Source organism: Salvelinus alpinus, chromosome 22 (genome assembly GCF_045679555.1).
Source record: "Salvelinus alpinus chromosome 22, SLU_Salpinus.1, whole genome shotgun sequence".
Taxonomy (NCBI): Eukaryota; Metazoa; Chordata; class Actinopteri; order Salmoniformes; family Salmonidae; genus Salvelinus; species Salvelinus alpinus.
In genome coordinates this window covers 4,916,170-4,940,979 of record NC_092107.1, presented here as the reverse complement: position 1 = coordinate 4,940,979, position 24,810 = coordinate 4,916,170, and the positions used below count along the sequence as shown (strand labels likewise).

Sequence of the window (24,810 nt, the reverse complement as noted above, 5' to 3'; positions counted from 1 at the left end):
AGTGCTAGGGAATAGGGTAGGGAGACATTTCAGATTTGACCTCTGTTTCACCCAAACATAGGACAAGATATTGGACACGACTATGATACCATAGAAGAGGAAGGAGACTTTCCATGGTATTTACCGTACTAGTGGAATCTTAAAGTGTATCGTTGTCCTAAACATAATTGTCCTATAATCTCTCCAACTCCTCATGTTAGATCTACAACCACAGCACATGGATGAGTGAATGAGCACTGAAAAGATACCTGTAGCGGTAGTGACTAAATGGATTGTAGCTGATTGTAGAGTCTAGCAAATGGACTACTGTAAAAGACCTATCAGCCAGAGGCAATGGCCCAGACATCCTGACTATGTTCCGAGAAATACACCATAAGGGCATCCTCATTAGTAAGATAAACAGGTAGTCGACAGATGTTCTCTTCTTATGCTGACTGTAAATTCAAGCTAAACATGAGGCTCAAAGAGATAGGCCACATCAAAGTAAAATCTTAATTCACCCAATTTGTCTGGTCCTAAAAGCTTTTATTTCAGCCAGGGCTCTAAAGGGGAAATTTATTTTTTCACTTGAGACAAGAAAGAATGAAATTGGGCAACCTGGGATTTCCCAAGTGTTGCCTAGTTGGTATGGACAGCTCCACATTTGTTCCTAAGATTGGTTCCCAGCCTTTAGGGATTGCTGAGGCCAGGGAGGGACCGGAGAGGGACAGAAGACAGAGGCAAGCAGCTGGGTAAATATGTTTTTACCATCTAGCTGGCTCCACTGGCACACTCAGTCCCATACTGTGGTTCTTGGGTTCTGGAATGGCTGGCTGGCAGTGTCGGATATTGAACCGAGGAACTATCTATTCTCTCTCCCTCTCTCACCACTTCACATAGAACGAGCTAGAAATGCCTGCCTTGAGTTTAGTCACTCACACTCAGCTCAGCACTAGGTATCCCATGGGAATTGGAAAGAAAAGGAGAAAGAGAAGTAGAGGAGAGAGGGTTGGGCTGAGGGTGTACCTTCCTTACCCTTGTCACTCACTCCTAGAGTTCATTAGCTCTGGGTACCCCTGACAATTCAATGGGTTGGGCATAGAATATCATATAGAAGATTTACTTACAGTAGCCTTGTCAGCTTGCAAATAACTACTGTACTGTACGGTTTGAGATGCTGCAGGTGTTGTCGTCATAGTTTAAGGCTATGGATTATAATAATGAGAGCGACCACAAACATTTCCATGACTATTATTACATCCAGTGGAATGGCGAAGGAGACCTTCATAAATTATTTACAGTAGTCACCAAGGTAAAACCACATGCAAGTTTATGAGGCTAAACATTTGTGGTTTTTAAAATATTGTCCTCTGGGAATGTTACATAACAAAAAGAAATTAATCTCCTTCACGTTGCAGACATTACAGCCCTTTAAATTGCCAATTAGCTGACAAGTGGTGAATTTATGTCTGGGCATCTACTGAAAAGTATCCTGTTCTACTCGCCAGCTTTTCAATCTAATTTTCCAGGATATGGACTGCGATGCCGTACCTCCTTAGAGGAAAACAATACCATGCATAGAGAGAGAAGAGACTTCTATTACTGCAAAGTTCTACAGCTGCACCATCGAGAGCATCCTGACAGGTTGCATCACCGCCTGGTATGGCAACTGCTCGGCATCCGACCGAAAGGCGCTACATAGGGTAGTACGTACAGCCCAGTACATCACTGGGGCCAAGCTTCCTGCCATCCACAACCTCTATACTAGGCGTGTCAGAGGAAGGCCCAAAAATTGTCAAAGACTCCAGTCCTCCAAGTCATAGACTGTTCTCTCTGCAACTGCACGGCAAACAGTATCAGAGCGCCAAGTCTAGGTCCAAAAGGCTCCTTAACAGCTTCGATTCGGCGCATGTGACAAATAAAATGTGATTTGATTTGATTTTAAAATGAGAGATTATGTTGCGTTATAAATGTATATTTCCATTAGATCTTACCAGGACGTGTCCCAAATGTCATCCTATTCCCTATAGTGCACTACTTCTGACCACAGCTCTATGGACTACAAAGGGAATAGGATGGTATTTGGGACGTAGCCCCAGAGTTGGTCCCCACTTCCTTATAGCAACATAGAGCTTATGTTGTTAATTTAGATATACTGTATTACTCCTCGGTTGCCAGTCAAGCAGTTTCTCCTTGTTAAATGGAGTTATTGCTAAAGGGACACAGAGGAGAAGGGAAGCGTGTAAAAGCTTACTGTATTTACAGTACAGGGATCCGTTTCAGGGTAGGGTGGGGTCATTGGGACAGGGGGGACTGGTGCGCAGGAACCACACAGGCATGCTATGGCCCTGAAATGTCGAGTCAGTGTAAATGTACACTTTCTCAAAATATTTTCGTGATACCCTCAGAATGAAAACACTCTGGTTTTCATTAAGGAAGCTAGCAGAAATGTTGACTCTTTACTCCTCTCTCCATAGTGAACACAAACCTTTTCTCTCTCTCTTTAACTCTTTATAGACACATTTCAAAGTAAATGTGTTTAAACCATATTCCTTGTTTGTCACTTGCAGTGTAAGCAGCTGTCTCACCATGTCTCTTCACAAGGTTTATAATCAGACCGATGGACATAGTGGCCCCTGCCCTGGTGGGAAAGAGGGGGAGGTAAAAAAAACAACAAATAAAAACATTTCACTGCACCTATTGTACGTGACAATAAAACATATATATTTTTTATTAAACCACTGCATTTACTGCAGGGCAGACCAGTGGCAAGTGGGGGAGAGGGGAGGGAGAAGGGAAGTGTGGGGGGGGGGGGGGTAAAACCACCCCATTTACTGCAGAGCAAACATTTCACAGAGATGGCCATTAGCTGCTGCCCTTCCACCTGCTCTGGTGGTTATATAGGACCATAGAGTAGAGCAGACCTTCACTTGACTACTGCCTGGTAGGGCGGCAGGGTAGCCTAGTGGTTAGAGCGTTGGACTAGTAACCGAAAGGTTGCAAGTTCAAATCCCCGAGCTGACAAGGTACAAATCTGTCGTTCTGCCCCTGAACAGGCAGTTAACTCACTGTTCCTAGGCCGTCATTGAAAATAAGAATTTGTTCTTAACTGACTTGCCTAGTTAAATAAAGGTAAAATAAATAAAAAAATAGAGCATGAGAAGGAGAGAGAGAGGAGAGAGGGAGAGAGAAAACAGTATAGCGAGACAGACAGGGAAAGATAGTGAGACAGAGAGTAAAAGATAATGAGGGAGAAAAATAGAAAGCGTGACCAGAAGCCCCAGACAGAATTGGCACATTAGTGGCCAGACGAAGGGGTGTTTGCTCTGGTGAATGAGGGCGAAGGGTGAGTGGCAGGGAGCACTTTGCAGCGACAAGCACCATCATCTCAGGCTGCGGCAGGGACTTTAAGGGCCTCAATGACTGTCGTTAGGGCCTTGAGTAACTTCATTAGTGGCCTCTGGAGTGTCATTAGGCCTGGAGTAACTTTATTAGTGGCCCCTGCCCTGGTGGGAAAGAGGGGGAGGTAAAAAAACAAACAAATAAAAACATTTCACTGCACCTATTGTACGTGACAATAAAACATATATATTTTTTATTAAACCACTGCATTTACTGCAGGGCAGACCAGTGGCAAGTGGGGGAGAGGGGAGGGAGAAGGGAAGTGTGGGGGGGGGGGGGGGGGTAAAACCACCCCATTTACTGCAGAGCAAACATTTCACAGAGATGGCCATTAGCTGCTGCCCTTCCACCTGCTCTGGTGGTTATATAGGACCATAGAGTAGAGCAGACCTTCACTTGACTACTGCCTGGTAGGGCTTTCTGCCTTACAGTTGGATGGATGCATTAACCATTCAATTTGGAGTGAATGAGTGAGATACAGACAGAGAGACAGACACACACACAGATATGTATTCTGATGGGAGTTCATCAGAGAAACTAGAGGCCATGTATTCTGATGGGAGTCCATCAGAGAAACTAGAGGCCATGTATTCTGATGGGGTCCACCAGAGAAACTAGAGGCCATGTATTCTGATGGAGTCCATCAGAGAAACTAGAGGCCATGTATTCTGATGGAGTTCATCAGAGATAGAGGCCATGTATTCTGATGGAGTTCATCAGAGATAGAGGCCATGTATTCTGATGGAGTTCATCAGAGATAGAGGCCATGTATTCTGATGGGAGTCCATCAGAGAAACTAGAGGCCATGTATTCTGATGGAGTCCACCAGAGAAACTAGAGGCCATGTATTCTGATGGAGTCCATCAGAGAAACTAGAGGCCATGTATTCTGATGGAGTTCATCAGAGATAGAGGCCATGTATTCTGATGGAGTCCATCAGAGAAACTAGAGGCCATGTATTCTGATGGGAGTCCATCAGAGAAACTAGAGGCCATGTATTCTGATGGAGTCCATCAGAGATAGAGGCCATGTATTCTGATGGAGTCCATCAGAGAAACTAGAGGCCATGTATTCTGATGGAGTCCATCAGAGAAACTAGAGGCCATGTATTCTGATGGAGTCCATCAGAGAAACTAGAGGCCATGTATTCTGATGGAGTCCATCAGAGAAACTAGAGGCCATGTATTCTGATGGGAGTCCATCAGAGATAGAGGCTACTCATGACATGATTTATTTTCCACAGGCAGCAATTGGTTTGGTAAAAATACCTTACAGATGGCTTCATACTAGGGCCTGTCCTTTCTGATCTGATTTAAGAGGGTATTTTGATTGACAGGGAAAGTCATTCTCTGGAGGTAAAGCATGAACATAAAGGGGTACTCTATTTTGTATGGAAGTGTTATGACGCTATACTAAACCGTGCAGTGATTGCTTTAGTAAAAAATATCTCACAAATGGCAGACAGTCTTCATACCAGAGCATGCCCTTTCTCATCTAATAGATAATCAAAACAGACACCTAACCCCCCTCAGGCCTATGGCAGCCGTGTCTGTAAAAATCTCTCCTTTTTGAGAGATGAAGCAAACCTGAAAAGGCTTTTGGCAAAGTAACCATACAGTGAAATGTATTTTTGTAAACACACCATCTGGTCACAGAACAAAAATAACAAAAAATGACTTGCAACAACTAGCTTACCAGCAGGAAGTGAGGAGAGGTCTTGTACAGAATAGAATAACTATATTCCTCCCTGAGGGGATATTACTAGTTTATACAAGTCATAGTAAAACTCAGGCTCTAATACCATTTGATTAAAGTCCTCAATACCAGGGACAATTCCTAAACACGTCAGCTTCTACGCATTTTGTTTGAGCTTGAGTAGATTGTTTTTGTGTCTCAAGGGAGTCATGGAGTCTCTGCTGTAGCTGTTTATGATGCCAGACGTGTGATGCATTAGACCGCTAATGTGTCATAGCCGATAGCGAGGATGCAGTCCAGACACCAGGTACCCTTGACTTTGTCCCAAATGGCACCCTATTCACTATACAGTATGGTGTACTACTTTCGACCAGGGCCCAAGGCTCTGGTAAAAAGTAGTGCACTATACAGGGTATAGGCTGTGTCTCTGACAGCCAAATGAAAAAACAACCAACCCCACTGCCCAATCCTGATTCAATAACAATACACTGATAGGCGAATCTAGCCTGATCACAGATCTGTTTATGACGTACAATTAGCCAACTCCTATGTTCACTGTGATGCACAAAAACAGATCTGGGACCAACTAAAATTAACCTGGACTGAACTCTGCACAGAATGCTGTGTTCTGACTGACAATAAGAGAGAGAGAAATAGGCCTTATTAGTTTATTAATTATTAATTTATTCATATTAAGATTCATTTTAGGAAACTTGCTTTCAGAATTTTAAAGAGTAGTGAATTGCATAGTACAGAACCAGGGAATATGGCAACCAAATCATAGGTGCCTTATAGATTATGAATAATGAAAACTGGCATACAAAATTACTGCTTGGGGACATTTCATTCATAATAAGGATCAGTTTAAAACATGTCTTACACACTAGCACCACCAGGTGGGAGAAATGACAGGGGTTGTTGCTACTTCACATGCAAGACTTCTGTGCTTTCTTCAATACATCTAATATACACTGAACAAAAACAAAACATGTAAAGTGTTCGTCCCATGTTTCATGAGCTAAAAAAAAAGATTCCAGAAATGTTCCATACACACAAAAATCTTATTTCTCTAAAATGTTGTGTAGATGGCATACAACGTGTATGGCATAGTATGGGCGAGCGTTGTGAACAGAGTGCCCCATGGTAGTGGTGGGGTTATGGTATGGGCAGACATAAGCTACGGACAACAGAATTGCATTTTATCGACGGCAATTTGAATGCACAGAGATACCGTGACGAGATCCTGAGGCCCATTGTCATGCCATTCATCCACCGCCATCACCTCATGTTTCAGCATGATAATGCACGGCCTCATGTCACAAGGATCTGTACACAATTCCTGGAAGCTGAAAATGGCCCAGTTCTTCCTTGACCTGCATACTCACCAGACATGTCACCCACTGAGCATGTTTGGGATGCTCTGGATTGACGTGTACGACAGCATGTTCCAGTTCCCGCCAAAATCCATCAGCTTCGCACAGCCACTGAAGGGGAATTGGACAACATTCCGCAGGCCACAATCAACAGCCTGATCAACTCTATGCGAAGGAGATGTGTTGCGCTGCATGAGGCAAATAGTGTTCACACCAGATACTGACTGGTTTTCTGATCCACGCCACTACCTTTTTTAAAAAGGTATCTGTGTCCAACAGATGCATATCTATATTCCCCCAGTTGTGAAATCCAGAGATTAGGTCATAATGATTTTATTTAAATTGACTGATTTCCTCATATGAACTGTAACATCTTTGAAATTGTTGCATGTTGCGTTTATAGTTTTGTTCAGTGTAATTGGAAGATACAAGCAAGCATTAGCCAATGAGTTGACATTGAACACCAAAAATTGGTCTGAGAATTATCTATATCAAAGGCAGATATTTAATTTACATTGTACAATGAATGGATTCACATACAAGGCATAAAGCTTAAGTTACAAGCATTAACAAGCATTACAAGGCATTATTCCAAGTATATACAGTACCAGTCAAAAGTTTGGACACCTACTCATTCACACACACACTCAGGGTTTTTCTATATTTTTACTATTTTCTACATTAAAGAATAATAATGAAGGCATCAAAACTATGAAATAACACATCATGTAGTAACCAAAAAAGTCTCTCACCCAGCTTCATGAGGTAGTCATCTGGAATGCATTTCAATTAACAGGTGTGCCATGTTAAAAGTTAATTTGTGGAATTTATTTTCTTCTTAATGAGTTTGAGCCAATCAGTTCTGATGTGACAAGGTAGGCTTGGTATACAGAAGATAGCCTTACTTGGTGAAAGACCAAGTCCATATTATGGCAAGAACAGCTCAAATAAGCAAAGAGAAACAACAGTCCATCATTACTTAAAGACATTAATTATGGTCAGTCAATATGGAAAATTTCAATCACTTTGAAAGTTTCTTCAAGTGCAGTCGCAAAAACCCTCAAGTGACAAAGGCTCTCATGAGAACTGGCTCTCATGAGGACCGCCACAGGAAAGGAAGACCCAGAGTTACCTCTGCTGCAGAGGATAAGTTCATTAGAGTTAACTGCACCTCAGATTCAGCCCCCCAAAAAATGCTTCACAGAATTCAAGTAACAGACATCTCAACATGAACTGTTTAGAGGAGACTGCGTGAATCAGGCCTTCATGGTCGAATTGCTGCAAAGAAACCAATACTATTTTTTTTCACCTTTATTTAACCAGGTAGGCTAGTTGAGAACAAGTTCTCATTTACAACTGCAACCTGGCCATGATAAAGCAAAGCAGGTTGACACATACACAGAATTACACAACACAGAGTTACACATGGAATAAACAAACATACAATCAATAATACAGTAGAAAAATCTATATACAGCATGTGCAAATGAGGTAGGATAAGAGAGGTAAGGCAAAACATAGGCCATGGTGGCAAAGTAATTACAAAATAGCAATTAAACACTGGAATGGTAGGATGTGCAGAAGATGAACGTGCAAGTAGAGATACTGGGGTGCAAAGGAGCAAGATAAATAAACAAATACAGTATTGGGATGAGGTAGATTGGATGGGCTATTTACAGGTGCAGTGATCTGTGAGCTGCTCTGACAGCTGGTGCTTAAAGCTAGTGAGGGAGGTAAGAGTCTCCAGCTTCAGGGATTTTTGCAGTTCGTTCCAGTCATTGGCAGCAGGGAACTGGAAGGAGAGGCGGCCAAAGGAAGAATTGGCTTTGGGGGTGACCAGTGAGATATACCTGCTGGACCGCGTGCTACGGGTGGGTGCTGCTATGGTGACCAGTGAGCTGAGATAAGGCGGGGCTTTACCTAGCAGAGACCTGTAGATGACCTGGAGCCAGTGGGTTTGGCGGCGAGTGTGAAGCGAGGGCCAGCCAACGAGAGCATACAGTTCCCAGTTGTGGGTAGTATATGGGGCTTTGGTGACAGAACAGATGGCACTGTGATAAACTGCATCCAATTTGTTGAGTAGAGTGTTGGAGGCTATTTTGTAAATGACGTCGCCAAAGTCGAGGATCGGTAGGATGGTCAGTTTTACGAGGGTATGTTTGGCAGCATGAGTGAAGGAGGCTTTGTTGCGAAATAGGAAGCTGATTCCAGATTTAATTTGGATTGGAGATGCTTAATGTGAGTCTGGAAGGAGAGTTTACAGTCTAACCAGACACCTAGGTATTTGTAGTTGTCCACATATTCTAAGTCAGAACCGTCCAGAGTAGTGATGCTGGACGGGCGGGCAGGTGTGGGCAGCGATCGGTTGAAGAGCATGCATTTAGTTTTACTTGCATTTAAGAGCAGTTGGAGGCCACAGAAGGAGAGTTGTATGGCATTAAAGCTCATCTGGAGGTTAGTTTACACAGTGTCCAAAGAAGGGACAGAGGTATACAGAATGGTGTCATCTGCATAGAGGTGGATCAAAGAATCACCAGCAGCGAGAGCGACACCATTGATGTATACAGAGAAGAGAGTCGGCCCGAGAATTGAACCCTATGGCATCCCCATAGAGACTGCCAGAGGTCCGGACAACAGGCCCTCCGATTTGACATACTGAACTCTATCGGAGAAGTAGTTGGTGAACCAGGTGAGGCAATCATTTGAGAAACCAAGGCTGTTGAGTCTGCCAAAAAGAATAAAGGACACCAATAAGAAGATAAGACTTGCTTGGGCTAAGAAACACAAGCAATGGACATTAGACCGGTGGAAATCGATCCTTTGGTCAGATGAGTCCAAATTTGAGATTTTTGTTTCCAACCACCATGTCATTGTGAGACGCAGAGTAGGTGAATGGATGATCTCCTCATGTGTGCTTCCCACCATGAAGCATGGAGGAGGAAGTGTGATGATGTGAGGGTGCTTTGCTGGTGACACTGTCTGTGATTTATTTAGAATTCAAGGTACACTTAACCAGCATGGCTACCACAGCATTCTGCAGCAATACACCATCCCATCTGGTTTGCGCTTAATGGGACTATCATTTGTTTTTTAACAGGACAATGACCCAACACACCTTCAGGCTGTGTAAGGGCTATTTGACGAAGAAGGAGAGTGATGGAGAGCTGCATCAGATAACCTGGCCTCCACAATCACCCAACCTCAAACAAATTGAGATGGAAAAGCAGCCAACAAGTGCTCAGCATGTGGGAACTCCTTCAGGATTGTTGGAAAAGCATTCCAGGTTAATCCTGTTGAGAGAATGCCAAGAGTGTGCAAAGCTGTCATCAAGGCAAAGGGTGGCTACTTTGAAGAATCTAAAAGATGTTTTCATTTGTTTAACACATGAATGGTGTTCCCCGAGCCACTTAGTTATCACATTTGCCTTATGGCAAGGTGCTCCATCATGCTGGAAAAGGCATTGTTCGTCACCAAACTGTTCCTGGATGGTTGGGAGAAGTTGCTCTCGGAGGATGTGTTGGTACCATCCTTTATTCATGGCTGTGTTCTTAGGCAAAATTGTGAGTGAGCCCACTCCCTTGGCTGAGAAGCAACCCCACACATGAATGATCTCAGGATGCTTTACTGTTGGCATGACACAGGACTGATGGTACCTTGTCACCTTGTCTTCTCCGGACAAGCTTTTTTTCCCCAGAGGCCCCAAACAATTGGAAAGGGGATTCATCAGAGAAAATGACTTTACCCCAGTCCTCAGCAGTCCAATCCCTGTACCTTTTGCAGAATATGAGTCTGTCCTTGATGTTTTTCTTGGAGAGAAGTGGCTTCTTTGCTGCCCTTCTTGACACCAGGCCATCCTCCAAAAGTCTTCCCCTCACAGTGCGTGCAGATGCACACACCTGCCTGCTGCCATTCCTGAGCAAGCTATGTACTGGTGGTGCCCCGATCCCACAGCTGAATCAACTTTAGGAGACAGTCCTGGCGCTTGCTGGACTTTCTTGGGCGCCCTGAAGCCTTCTTCACAACAATTGAACCACTCTCCTTGAAGTTCTTGATGATCCGATAAATGGTTGATTTAGGTGCAATCTTACTGGCAGCAATATCCTTGCCTGTGAAGCCCTTTTGGTGCAAAGCAATGATGACGGCACGTGTTTCCTTGCAGGTAACCATGGTTGACAGAGGAAGAACAATGATTCCAAGCACCACCCTCCTTTTGAAGCTTCCAGTCTGTTATTCGAACTCAATCAGCATGACAGAGTGATCTCCAGCCTTGTCCTCGTCAACACTGACACCTGTGTTAATGAGAGAATCACTGACATGTCAGCTGGTACTTTTGTGGCAGGCCTGAAATGCAGTGGAAATGTTTTTTGAGATTCAGTTCATTTGCATGGCAGAGGGACTTTGCAATTAATTGCAATTCATCTGATCACTCTCCATAACATTCTGGAGTTTATGCAAATTGCCATCATACAAACTGAGGCAGCAGACTTTGTGAAAATTTATATTTGTGTCATTCTCAACTTTTGGCCACGACTGTAAAATTGATTTTTTGCCCAGACTTGTCAGAGTAACGTCACTCCCCATATGACGTCAGAATAGTTTTGATCGTGTCTCATTGGTTCGTGTCTGTGAAAGATCACGTGGGTAACTAGTGTTGTTAAAATGTTGCTACAGTAATCAATCGCTGCAACACTAGTTCCTCACGTGATCCTCCACAGACAAGTCATATGGGGTCTTGTTTTATACTTTGTATCACGCGCGAGTTATACTGTACTACTCATAGAAATCATTCTAGAATAGGTCAGACGAACGCGAGGAATTGGGGAATGGTGATCCTTCGGTTTCCATGGAGAAGTTCCATGTGAGAAGAGTGAATCGGAGTGCACACCTTAAGTGTCTGATTAAGTTCTCGTTTTTCAATTCATCACGCCGGTGTAACCGTTTTATAAAGTGTAGGCCTATGTATCCTTCGATATAAAGCATTTGACACAATGTATCAACTATCAATAATTTGATGGTGTATCGAGTTAGCCCAAGCATCGGTAGAGAATGAACCACAGCAGAAACGTTGATACGGCGGTATGGAGCCAGGATGCTCTGACCAACGTGAGCGTTACAAATGACAGCAAGCGAAAGAAAAAGAAGAGAAAGGATAAAACAAAAGATAAAAAGAGTGGATCGACGAGAAAAGGACCGAGCTCGCCTTCAAACTCCGATGATGCAGCAGGTTGGTTTGTTTTGGTGATGTTCACAAAATCTAGTTTTAAATGCCTAGTGTAGGACTATAGTCCTACCCATAACGGTTTTACCACATAACGTTATCATAGTAACCCCAACATGGATCATTTATGTTTTTGTCATAGATTTTGTTATATGTAGCTGCAATATGTAACTTTTTGGGTGACCCGACCAAATTCGCATAGAAATGTTATAGATCTGTCATACTCATTGAAAGCAAGTCTGACTCCCTGATAAAATAAAAGGTAAAAAAAAGAAAGCGGTAGATATGTTCTATGTGCACCATTTCTGTTTCCTGTTCTGAAGTTTCGTTTGTGTGTTTTACTTTCGGTTTTGTACACTAGCTTCAAACACAATATTTTTGGTTATTGATATTTTACAGCGGTTTAGATGGTACAATGATTTTCAACACTATACATTTCTTGTGTTGTCAAAAACGGAAATTAGGGGAACTATTAGAATTTAAGTAAAAAGGAAATGGCTGAGTTATTTCTGCATGTTGCACCTTTAATAAACAATGAATAGTTTATAGCGTTATATTTTTTTTTAAACACTGCCTGCCCTGTCGCTAAAAAGGCACTAAATGTGAGAGACAGTCTAAAGTGACCTGCAAGGGGAGAATGTGTTGAGTGAGTGTTGTGAAATCAAAACACTTTGGTATCAAATTAAGATTAACCTGCACTTTGCCGGCCTGCACTCACAGCAGATAAACTCACCAACACTGAGCAGCAACAGGTCGTCAAAGGCTCCTCCACACGGTCCAAACCCACCCTGAAGGGCTCCAACAGCAAAAAGACCAAGGCCAGAAGTCTGACCAGCCTCCGCAACAATAAATCCCAGCGAGAGGCAATGAAACACGAGGAAACGTTGACAGGGCCAGACGCTGGTACCCACCAAGCCCCACTGTCATGGGACCAGGCTGGCCAGAACGACCCAGCCAGGGAGAGCCTGAGGTGGGATGGAGTTCTGGAGGATCCGGTGGCCGAGGCAGAGAGGATAGAGGTGTACAAGGCCAACCGGAGGAAACGGTACCTGGCCTCACAGCAGGGGGCGATGGACTACTTGGGCTTGTTCAAGGGACACTTGGAGAGCAGTGGTGCCATTACACACAATATCTAGGTGGGGCTGTTTTCACATTAATAAATCTATAGGTTTTATGTGCAGTTAAATAGTATGTGCAGCACCTTCTCTATCCTGCAGATGGCATAGCGGTCTCAATCTGAGACAGTGGAACATTGTAATTGCATCTTTACTCAACTAGTGGCAATTTAAAAAAAGGCATATCCCTAGTTGATAACCAAAAGATAAAATTCTGATAAGACTATTTTGAATTTGCTTATGGCATTGGAGTACATATCAAATAATTGTTACACTTCTCAAATCTGATATAAAACAGTTGGTCTTTATTTCAAACAAACGCTATAAAAACAGAGCTTTAAAAGCAATATCATTTTACTTCAATGAGGCCCTTTGGGTATCTCAAGACAGTTCAGGTCCTCTAGATTTGTATCCTTGTAGGACCTTGAGGGAAGTTACCTGTGTTTGGTAGCCTAATAGTAATCTAATAGTAATCTATTAGGCTACCAAAAGGAGTTTATTAGCATCAAATAAATGCATAACTAAATTAAACCTCTGGAAGCAACCAGAAGAGGATAGGCAAAGATTATGAACAGTCCATAAGGTGTTAGTAAGAACAAGACTTCACTATTAGTAAAATACTAAAACGTTATAACTGAAAACAATAATGACACATTGGATAATCTCTCGCTACTCATTACAAACTAATACAAACTTCTTCAATTCGCAGTGGTCTGTGGGAAAAAAATGTCCCAACTTTCAACACAGAACTTGCTGTAATTTGCAACTCTTTTACACAATATGAAAAAAGCTGTGGCTTTCTGCTCCATGACCATACTTACAGTAGACAATGTTGGTTTAGGCAAGACTAAGATGGGGTTTGGTGTTACACCAGGATCATACATCTCTATACATGGCTCGGTGTTACACTATCCAGGAATATATATTCTGCTTGTGGTAAGTAACATTGTGCAACAAATACACCATAATACCATGATTTGACAAGACATCTTGAAGCCCAGTCATAAACAGTAATTTGACAACTCCCCATGTCTACAAATGTAAATGCTTACAAAAATCACATGGAAACTCCACTATTGCCTTAGAATCTAATATTGTTGGATCATTGTTCATTGAGCTCCACTGCAATGGTTAGGCCTAAACACAGAATGTTGACAGTGATGGTCCAGACTAGACTTCCCTAACAATCCTTCACTTCCAAATCTGGTTTATAAGTTCCTCCATGGTGATAGTATACAGTACACCATCACCTGTCTGTCCACAGTTCAACACTTGGTTAAAATGAATCCAACTTTGACATACCAGAGAACTCTTTACTAGCTACTAATGGATCAACACTTTGGTAGATGGCAGCCTCACTCAGATGTCCCTGCTATTTGTTTGATACTCCAGATCTAGAGATATGGCTTCCATCTTCTGCCCTCCTCTTGAGACTGGAAAGCATCGTAACCCACATTTGAGTACCAATCTAAACTAATAGACTGTGTAACCTGTGTCCATGTGGTGGTTGGGCCCCACAGGGCCCAGGGACCTCTCCCTCAGGCTGTGCCCAGCCTTCCCCTAACCTCAATGGGGTAGCCTTCTCCGGTCAGCAGCCTCCAGCTCCACGCTCGACAAGAATCTCCTGGCTAGCCGGCGGCTGTCGTAGCTCAGCTCTGTGGTGTAGATGGTGTGAGCGTGCTTGGGGTAGACGATGGTGGTGCTCTGGAAATGCTGGCCCCGCTGGCGAGGCTGGAGGTCTAGCTGGGTCTTGTAGTGTCTCCAGGTGCTGTGAGGGACAGCCAGGAACGTCTGGCTGCAGTTCTCCAGACCCAGGCCTCTGGGCTGCATGGCCACGTCGTGGATAAAGTGACGCTCTGAATCATAGTGGACAGACGATGTGTATCTAGGAATGACAACGTTTGGGCAAGTGTCATTTCACTGCATGTTCAGCTAGATATCGTTTTAGAACTGGAATGCGGCAAGTTTTCAAGCACTGCAAACCTCCAAGAAATAGACACTTGGCTACAGGAGGCCTACACACAGGCTGACAGAAGTAAAAAAAAAAAAAAATGCAACACTTGATCTGTGGTCCACCACATTTCTTTAAAAAAAGGTATTTATACCAATAGCGAGGCATATGCAGCACACAGTGCTAAGCCAATTTCAAGCCACAAACACACACACAAACATTCATAGCCTACATGCAGTCATTTAAAACAGCATACCGTATTTCCTTGGACGGTAGTGGATCAAGTTCTATGCCCTCCCCGTAGGACAACGTGTGCCGCTGAGGAACAGATCCAATCGATAAAATAGGGACCTGCAAGCAGAGTCAGCCAACAGTCAGCACTCGTATAAGGAGAAAATATTTGGTGGAGGTGGCAAATGTGATTGGCTTAGGCTACTGACACAATTTACTATTGACATGACCCAGATTCACTATGGGCCATGCAGGGAAACGTATTCAGAGGCAAACTATTTCAGAAACAATGTTTTAACAATGCAACAACTTTGTCTTACAATTTCATAGCGGGATTCTATCAGTTACTGTAACAATTGTAGTAAAACGTGCGACAGCCTACGTACCAAGGATGACCCTGTCCTCTCGTCTTCAGACACGGGGCTTATGACACCTTTATCCCCGCAATCAGGCAGCAGCCAGTGGCTCGGACTGGGGCTGGGGGGTAGTCCGGAGTCCGGGCTGTCAAGTCCCCGCTCGGCTTTGCAACTCATGTCCAGTGGCTCGTCGTCACATACATTCAGCAAGTTTAGTCCGCCCACCATTGTTTTACAAAAAGAGTCAAAAAATAACGACCCCTACTGCGCGACGAGTTTGCAGAACTGTAACGTTAGGTAAAATTGATTTCCAATTCGTAGAAGCGACTTTCCTTGAATGCAATTGATCCTTCCCAATGATCAAGCAAGTTGGCAATTGGCTTGCATCAACTTCTCTTGCTTCGCAATAGGCTACGGTCTAGACAAATTGTACCGCATGCTATTTAAATCCTCCATAAATCAACGAACATTTCTCCCCCCAATATGTTTTTGCCCTTCGAAATAAAGAGATTCAACATAAATCGTTGGCCTTGAAGTTAATAAAATAGTGAAATCAAGCTATGTGTCACGGGCACTGAAGTATAAAAGAACACATGAGAAGACACTGAAGATTGTCCCCGCCTGCCTGTCTTCAAACTTCTCTCCCTTCAAAACGGTTTCAGTTTTTTTTTGCAGTAAACTAGAGAAAAGGAAACGCCTTTCAAACGCACCCTGACCTCTGATTGGAGGAAAAAGGAAAGGCTACAAAACGAAACATGGGAACTCCTTTTGCCCTCTCCCCCTGATAAAAATACCCTGGTACTGAACTGGACCTATTCATTTGGCCGATTCTGTTGCAAAACATTTCTTAAACGGGAGAGAACTGAACGAAACGGGTAGGGACCTACCTGAATTTGTCCAATATATATATAAATATAAATAAATAAAACAATGTTTGGACTGATGATTACATCTATGGACTCGGATAGAGAGCGGTGTGTGTGTGTGAGATACAACATTCCGACAAGGAAAACATGGCCCACTTGTAGTATTCATGTTTTTGACCAGTTGCCACTACAGTAGCCTATTTTTTAATTATTTTTTAAATTGAACCTTTAACTAGGCAAGTCAGTTAAGAACAAATTCTTATTTACAATGATGGCCTACCCCTACTGACAATACAAAGTAACATGTTTTTCTTCTTATGAACTAAAGGCATGAATGTGTACATGAAAAGCATTAATATATTAATACATACATTAATCTCTTGGGGAGAATAAGGATTTCCAAGGATGAAATCCAAAAACAATCGTTCATGCCTCAACCACAATGATTTAGAATAGATACTTGACGATAGACACATTCTTCAGACCCCATCCTTATCTTGTGCTACACCACCAAATAATATATATTCCTGTATGTATGAACCACTTCAAAGGATCATTGATCCAGAGTATTTGCTGTTACATGCAATAAGTACTTTATCTGAAGCAAGTAACAGTAGAAATAATTAGCTCAATGACAGTATGAAAAGCAACTATGTGTTCAATAATATATTCTTCTGCACTAGCATCATTGTGCTAACTCCTCAGTTCCCTGTCTAACAGACAAACTCATGTTCACTGTTGTACAAAATTGTGTTTTTTTGTTGAAGATTTGTCTAAACCTTTTTCTTTTCTGTTGTTATTCCGGGCCTCTGACACTGACAGGCCTAGATTACCTGTCAATCATAATGAAACTTGCCAGAAGATACCAACCCTACCGTTACGCTTGAGCTGTACTGGGGTCAGATCACAATCATGGTTACACACACCGTGGAGCCAGCGCGAGATATGGGTTGGAAAACATACCTCAATGCAGAGATATGACACTGTACTCCAGATTTTACCTTTATCCACACTGCTCTATCAAAAAACTGCTAGTTTTCCCAGAAAACGTCCCTTTCCATCCTCATGCTAGCTAGCAGTAGCCACCGCAGCCACTTTGGAATGGCACGTCACGTTGAACAATAAAGGAGCTGATTGGCTGACACTGTCATTCCAAACTGGGCGCAGTGGCTACTGCTAGCTAGCATGAGAACGAAAAGGGATGTTTTCCGGGAAAACTAGCGGTATTTCAATCGTACTGTGTTTTAATGTAACCATTATTGCGTTCCAACCCCAGTGCAGCTCAGTGTAAACAAGCATAATGGTAGTGTCGGTAAGTTTTCATTTTTATTGACAGGTAATCTAGGCCTGTCAGTGTCAAACAGAGGCCCGGAATAACAGAAAATAAAAAAAGGTTTAGACAATAAATCTTAAACAGATATCAATATAATGTTGTACAATGCATCCTTGTACAACAGTGAACATGAGTTCCTCTGTTATAAAGTACTGCGACTCTCCCTCACTGTAATCAAATCGATTTAGACTAATATATATACACATACATACACTTCAGATTGACATTTAGAAAACGCTCAGAGAACTCTACAGCAAGGAATTACATAGGGAAATAGAGCTTAAATAAATGAACATGCTTAACATCTCACACGCGTACACAGTTCCTGGCGAAGGGCCAGAGTTAAAAGGTTTGACTGGTTCTCATTTCATGGGGGATTTTCAAAAAGCACAGAAACTGTCTCATGTCTAATTGAGGAGATAGGAAATCCCAAGATCCTCTCTGTCCTGGACCTGGGGGCTTAACCACTGAACCTGGAGACATCAATGCATGGTGGGATGCGGTCCATCCACCTGGAGGGTGTTCCTGTTGTGAAGGGACACTGGAAACATACAAACTCCTAACTAACTGCATCCTCCCCTTGAACAGGGAACCAAGAGAAACACACAAAGGCACAGGACTGGAGAAGTGGAGAACATTTTGAAAGAGTTAGAACATTCTGAAAACGTTAGCTTCAAACGCATTGAAGTTCCTTGTTCTCAGTCTGGGACTGGGAGGATAGGTGCCAAAGCGGCAGCAAATTGCTCCTAAAACCGCTTTTAGTTAATAGCTCAGTCTTTAAGTGCAAACACATTTTGTTAAAATGCATAGTGTGTGTGTATGATATAGTCTACATTTAACATTTACAAAGCTTGGGTATTTAGTGTCATAAAAAGAGAAGCAGAAAAGAAATACAGAAGTAAATGAGTAATACGTGCCAACAGCTCTGCAGCTGAGGAAATTTCTTCATAATTCGACAGTTGACTTTGAAATCATTAGGGTCATTAATGCTGCTAACAAAAATCAGACAATCATGTCTTTACTCTGCCTGCAATTCTCTGTTATAATTGAACAGAGCAAGAAAAAAAGTATTTGAGATGAATTACTGGAATATTTTGTGTGGTATAGGGATGTGTGTGTGCACGCTCATAGTCTCTTTTTGATGAGCTTCTCCAGTTTGCGTATGCGCGAGTTCTCCTGCTCGGGGGTGGGGGTGCTGAAGGAGAGAGAGGGGCCTCCGTCGGCCCCTGAGGGTGGAGTGGGTAACCTCTGTCTGAAGAGCTCCAACATGCTGCTCTGCTCACTGCGCTTCAACCCCTACACACACACACACACACACACACGTTATTGCAAGAGGAAAAAACAAGAGAGAACAAGACAACAGAGTCAGAGGAAGTAGGCGATAACTGTTGAAAACAGGTCATTGAGAAAGACAAAACAAGTGGACCCAACCAAAGTGGCCCTTACCTTCATATCCAGAGTTTTCTGGAAGGTCTCTGGGTTTCCATCAGCGAGGAGCTTGATGTAGTTATCCACAAACACCACGGAGGGTTCATGGGGGGCCATGACCACCTGGGTGGGGTGGGTAGTAGACATCAGTGTTGCGCATACATTCACATCTCAATACTGAAGCACAGCATGGGGTTTTTAGACCCCCCCCCCCCCGTTCCCAAGAGCCATTATGGGACGACCAAGATTCATAAACTGTGTGTGCACGGTAAGTGTGTGTGGCCCGTAAGAACAAACAGGACCCAGAGTCAGTCAACTATCAGACCAGACAGTGTGCAAGTTGCAAACAAAGCCCAAACATAACACTGACTGCTTCCAAAACAACATTCTATTCCCTATATACTGCACAACTTGACAAGAGCCCTATGGGATTTTTTATAGGGAATAGGGTGCCATTATAGAAGCACACACTGACTGCACTGTTGGGCTATATTACTGAAAGGCTATATTTAGGAGACCTGACCCCTCTTCTTTTTACACACCAATTACTCCACGCATGAGTGGATGGGAATTCGCCTCACCGGTCATTATTTGGGGCTATAATGAGAGATTGAGTGTTGGGCGAATCGCAATGGAGATTAGTAAAAAAAAATAAGGTGAAATACTGAAGGTTGGATTTATTTTTTGCTTTCAAGAGCGATAGGGAGAAGGAGAGAAAAGAGGGAGAGAGGAAAAGCTGGATCAGATAGCATTGAGACTGATCGTAGTGGCTTGCTACAGAGCGGGCAGACAAACATGGTTGACATTTTTTTTTTTAATACATAAAAAAACAAAAAAAACATATTTTTTACATATATTTTTTAAATAAAAAATTGTGAATTGCACCCCCTCCTTTTCTCTACCCAAAACATTTCTCACTCACCAACCGCTCTCGTCCCCTCTCTGTGCCTAAGGGGTGTGGGCCAGAATATATAAAAGAGCGAAACCAAAGAGAGACGGAACATAGAACACTGTGGATTGTATGGAATTCTTGAGGTTCCTTCCCCTCTGGACTGAGTGATTTACTTAGCAACTGTCCTGGAGGGAGGCCCAGGGAAAGCCTGGAGGGACTGTTGTAGTTAGCTCGTAAAAACAGAAAAAAGGGAGGGAGAGCGAGCGAGAACAAAAAAAACCCCACCCAGGCTAGAAGTAGGTGGGGTGGAGGGGTGTTGTAGCATTTCCACTACCCAGAAGAGAACTCTGGTGGTGGGGGAGAGGGATGGGGTGGGTGGATAGAGGGCTGGAGAGCGTGGAAAACAGCCACGTCTCATGGGCCAAGGAGGGCTGCCTGAGCCTGAGACAGACACAACCTACAGACAGACTCACCAGAACAGGTCTAAACTTGGAGACTATTATACTCAAACAGCCGAAACTACTTTATCACAGTCATCATCACCATAACCTTTACTTTGATCATCCATGGACATCCTACAAACATTCGACCAGGAATAGTCCATCCATACTGGCCTGAGGCCCCACACTGACCTATGTGTTTGGATTGATAAGGACTAGGGCTCTGGTCAAAAGTAGTGCACTACATAGGAAATATGGTAACATGTGTGACAGAGCCTATGCATTTCTCTAGACTTTCAGCATCTGTAGGCCCTGCCTGGCCCAACATAAAACAATTGCCTAAGAGGCAGATAGGTACCACAACTTCCAGGGCTGAACTGCTCACCAGATCGAAGAGAACAACTCTATACGCCTTGTATGTCGGTTCAAGGCCTTACACACACACAGAGTAATGGGCGGCAGACAAAGGGGAATGTACAGTACCAGTCAAAAGTTGACACACCTACCCATTCAAGGGTTTTTCTTCATTTTTCCTATTTTCTACATTGTAGAATAGTGAAGACATCAAAACTAATATAGACAGGTGTGTGCCTTACCAAATCATGTCTAATCAATTGAATTTACCACAGGTGGACTCCAATCAAGTTGTAGAAACATCTCAAGGATGATCATTGGAAACAGGATGCACCTGAGCTGAATTTCAAGTCCCATAGAAAAAGGTTTAAATACTTATGTAAATAAGGTATGTTTATTATTTTGTATAAATGTGCTAAAATTGGCCAAAACCTGTTTTCACTGTCATTATGGGGTATTGTGTATAGATTTGAGGATTTTTATTTAATCAATTTTAGAATAAGGCTGTATTGTTATACTTTGAAGGCACTGTATGTGGGAACTCCTTCAAAACTGTTGGGAAAGCATTCCAGGTGACTATCTTATGAAGCTGGTTGAGAGAATGTCAAGAGTGAGCAAAGCTGTCATCAAGGCAAAGGGTGGCTATTTGAAGAATCTTAAATATATTTTGATTTGTTTAACACGTTTTTGGTTACTACATGATTCCATATGTGTTATTTCATAGTTCTGATGTCTTCACTATTATTCTACAATGTAGAAATAGTAAAAAATTAAGAAAAACCCTAGAATGAGTAGGTGTGTCCCAACTTTTGACGGGTACTGCAATGTATGTAAACACATTCAAGTCATTCCTCTATGGACTAACGGCCTTGTGTGCTTCACATGTGGAATCATCCATACACGTCCCAGGTGTCGACACTGAGGAGAGGCCGCTAAACCATTTTGAATGTAGGGCCACATATCCTGAATATCTGGTAACTAGAAGTCCCTTGGTATAAAAGCATCTGATACATGATCTTGACAAGAAACACAGAAAGGGAGACGAGGCTATGCTTATATCTTCAGTAGTCCTAATGATTGTGTTCAGAATAGATGACATCCTGATGGCTGATGTCGCATTTTTTTTTTTTTTCACCTTTATTTAACCAGGTAGGCCAGTTGAGAACAAGTTCTCATTTACAACTGCAACCTGGCCAAGATAAAGCAAAGCAGTGCAACAAAAAAACAACAAGAGTTACACATGGGATAAACAAAAGTACAGTCAATAACAATAGAAAAATCTATATACAGTGTGTGCAAATGGAGTAAGGAGGTAAAGCAATAAATAGGCCATATTAGCAAAGTAATTACAATTTAGCAAATTAACTCTGGAGTGATATATGTGCAGAAGATGATGTGCAAGTAGAAATACTGGTGTGCAAAAGAGCAAAAAAAGTTAATAAAAACAATATGGTGATGAGGTAGGTAGTTGGATGGGCTATTTACAGATGGGTTGTGTACAGCTGCAGCGATTGGTGAGCTGCTCAAATAGCTGATGCTTAAAGTTAGTGAGGGAGTTAAGTCTCCAACTTCAGCGATTTTTGCAATTCGTTCCAGTCATTGGCAGCAGAGAACTGGCAAAGGAGGTGTTGGCTTTGGGGATGACCAGTGAGATATACCTGCTGGAGCGCATGCTACGGGTGGGTGTTGTTATGGTGACCAGTGAACTGAGATAAGGCGGAGCTTTACCTAGCAAAGACTTATAGATGACCTGGACCCAGTGGGTCTGGTGACGAATATGTAGCGAGGGCCAGCCGACGAGAGCATACAGGTCGCAGTAGTGGGTGGTATATGGGGCTTTGGTGACAAAATGGATGGCACTGTGATAGACTGCATCCAGTTTGCCGAGTAGAGTGTTGGAGGCTATTTTGTAAATGACGTCGCCGAAGTCGAGGATCGGTATGATAGTCAGTTTTACGAGGGTATGTTTGGCAGCATGAGTGAAGGAGGCTTTGTTACGAAATAGGAAGCTGATTCTAGATTTAATTTTGAATTGGAGATGCTTAATATGAGTCTAGAAGGAGAGTTTACAGTCTAGCCAGACACCTAGGTATTTGTAGTTGTCCACATATTCTAAGTCAGAACCGTCCAGAGTAGTGATGCTAGTCGGGCGGGCAGGTGCGGGCAGCGATTGGTTGAAGAGCATGCATTTAGTTTTACTAGCGTTTAAGAGCAGTTGGGAGGCCACCGAAGGAGTGTTGTATGCCATTGAAGCCTGTTTGGAGGTTTGTTAACACAATGTCCAAAGGGATGGATATAGGTCTGTAACAGTTTGGGTCTAGAGTGTCACCCCCTTTGAAGAGGGGGTCAACCGCGGCAGCTTTCCAATCTTTAGGAATCTTGGACGATACGAAATAGACGTTTAACAGACTAGTACTAGGGGTTGCAATATAATTTTAGAAAGACAGGGTCCAGATTGTCTAGCCCAGCTGATTTGTACGGGTCCAGGTTTTGCAGCTCTTTCAGAACATCTGCTATCTGCATTTGGGTGAAGGAGAAGCTGGGGAGGCTTGGGCAAGTAGCTGTGGGGGGGTGTTGAGCTGTTGGTCGGGGTTTGGGTAGCCAGGAGGAAAGCATGGCCAGTCGTAGAGAAATGCATATTGAAATTCTCGATTATCGTGGATTTAATTGGTGGTGACAGTGTTTCCTAGCCTCGGTGCAGTGGGCAGCTGGGAGGAGGTGCTCTTATTCTCCATGGACTTTAGTGTCCCAGAACTTTTTGGAGTTAGAGCTGCAGGATACAAATTTCTGTTTGAAAAAGCTAGCCTTAGCTTTCTTAACTGACTTCCCTGAAAAGTTGCATATCGCGGGGACTATTCGATGCTAGTGCAGTATGCCACAGGATGTTTTTGTGCTGGTCGAGGGCAGTCAGGTCTGGAGTGAACCAGGGGCTATATCTGTTCTTAGTTCAACATTTTTTGAAAGGGGCATGCTTATTTAAGATGGTGAGGAAATTACTTTTAAAGAACAACCATGCATCCTCTACTGACGAATGAGGTCAATATCATTCCAGGATACCCAGGCCAGGTCGATTAGAAAGGCCTGTTCGCAGAAGTGTTTTAGGGAGCGTTTGACAGTGATGAGGGGTGGTCGTTGGACCGCAAACCAATAACGGATGCAGGCAATGAGGCAGTGATCGCTGAGATCCTGATTGAAAACAGCAGAGGTGTATTTGTAGGGCAAGTTGGTCAGGAAAATATCTATGAGGGTGCCCATGTTTACAGATTTAGGGTTGTACCTGGTGGGTTCCTTGATAATTTGTGTGAGATTGAGGGCATCTAGCTTAGATTGTAGGACGGCCGGGATGTTAAGCATATCCCAGTTTAGGTCACCTAACAGTACAAGCTCTGAAGATAGATGGGGGGCAATCAATTCACATATGGTGTCCAGGGCACAGCTGGGAGCTGAGGGGGGTCTATAACAGGCGGAAACAATGAGAGCAAGATAGAGCAGGTCCCAGGCTGACCATTAGAGCAGTTCTCAGGCTGACCATTAAGACAGATCAGCCTGGCCATTAGAGCAGGTCCCAAGCTGACCATTAAGACAGATCAGCCTGGCCATTAGAGCAGGTCCCAGGCTGACCATTAAGACAGATCAGCCTGGCCATTAGAGCAGGTCCCAGGCTGACCATTAAGACAGATCAGCCTGGCCATTAGAGCAGGTCCCAGGCTGACCATTAAGACAGATCAGCCTGGCCATTAGAGCAGGTCCCAGGCTGACCATTAAGACAGATCAGCCTGGCCATTAGAGCAGGTCCCAAGCTGACCATTAAGACAGATCAGCCTGGCCATTAGAGCAGGTCCCAGGCTGACCATTAAGACAGATCAGCCTGGCCATTAGAGCAGGTCCCAGGCTGACCATTAATACAGATCAGCCTGGCCATTAGAGCAGGTCCCAAGCTGACCATTAAGACAGATCAGCCTGGCCATTAGAGCAGGTCCCAAGCTGACCAGTAAAACAGACCATTAAGCCCATTAGACAGACATCAAGGCTGCCTTCCTTCGTGTGTGTGAGGGAGACAAGGGGGTGAGGAAAATTTCCTCTGGGATCGGGTCACAAGCCTTGGGGGCAGGGTAACTGGACTAGGGTAGGGTGAGGGGATAGGCTCTAGGGATGGGTGGGTTTTGGCTGAGAAGAC

The 24,810-nt window shown here is 43.3% G+C and overlaps 3 protein-coding genes across 4 annotated transcripts in view; 1 reads left to right on the top strand and 2 right to left on the bottom strand.

Annotated features, from left to right (window-relative positions):
- Positions 1-11,090: 11,090 nt before the first annotated feature.
- liat1 (ligand of ATE1) lies at positions 11,091-13,065 on the top strand. The gene is made up of 2 exons (XM_071358739.1): positions 11,091-11,673; positions 12,388-13,065. Exons 1-2 carry the CDS (start codon positions 11,496-11,498, stop codon positions 12,801-12,803), a joined length of 594 nt encoding a protein of 197 aa, XP_071214840.1. The 5' UTR covers positions 11,091-11,495; the 3' UTR covers positions 12,804-13,065.
- A 2-nt stretch (positions 13,066-13,067) lies between these two features.
- Positions 13,068-15,993, bottom strand: LOC139548845 (refilin-B-like). The gene is made up of 3 exons (XM_071358738.1): positions 15,351-15,993; positions 14,990-15,084; positions 13,068-14,667 (listed from the first exon to the last, which is right to left on the bottom strand). The coding sequence occupies exons 1-3, from the start codon at positions 15,546-15,548 to the stop codon at positions 14,349-14,351; spliced, it is 612 nt and encodes a 203-aa protein (XP_071214839.1). The 5' UTR covers positions 15,549-15,993; the 3' UTR covers positions 13,068-14,348.
- A 1,497-nt stretch (positions 15,994-17,490) lies between these two features.
- The window catches only part of LOC139548843 (vacuolar protein sorting-associated protein 53 homolog), a 30,690-nt gene continuing 23,370 nt past the window's right edge, over positions 17,491-24,810 (bottom strand). The window contains exons 21-22 of one of the 2 annotated variants that reach the window (XM_071358736.1): positions 18,966-19,070; positions 17,491-18,815 (exon numbers count right to left, since the gene is read on the bottom strand). In XM_071358736.1, coding sequence (XP_071214837.1) covers positions 18,645-18,815; positions 18,966-19,070 — 276 coding nt within the window. In that variant the 3' untranslated portion in view covers positions 17,491-18,644. The remainder of the gene's footprint in view (positions 18,816-18,965; positions 19,071-24,810) is intronic. The other variant, XM_071358737.1, reaches the window with a different exon arrangement.

What these genes read in the sequence shown, in the direction of transcription:
- LOC139548845 (XM_071358738.1), bottom strand. Translation starts at nt 15,548, where the DNA reads ATGGTGGGCGGACTAAACTTGCTGAATGTATGTGACGACGAGCCACTG. An exon ending in AGAGGACAGGGTCATCCTTG is followed by an intron (nt 15,085 to 15,350) that starts GTACGTAGGCTG and finishes CTCTGCTTGCAG; the next exon opens with GTCCCTATTTTATCGATTGG. An exon ending in CTACCGTCCAAGGAAATACG is followed by an intron (nt 14,668 to 14,989) that starts GTATGCTGTTTT and finishes TGTCATTCCTAG; the next exon opens with ATACACATCGTCTGTCCACT.
- liat1 (XM_071358739.1), top strand. Translation starts at nt 11,496, where the DNA reads ATGAACCACAGCAGAAACGTTGATACGGCGGTATGGAGCCAGGATGCT. An exon ending in AAACTCCGATGATGCAGCAG is followed by an intron (nt 11,674 to 12,387) that starts GTTGGTTTGTTT and finishes CTGCACTCACAG; the next exon opens with CAGATAAACTCACCAACACT.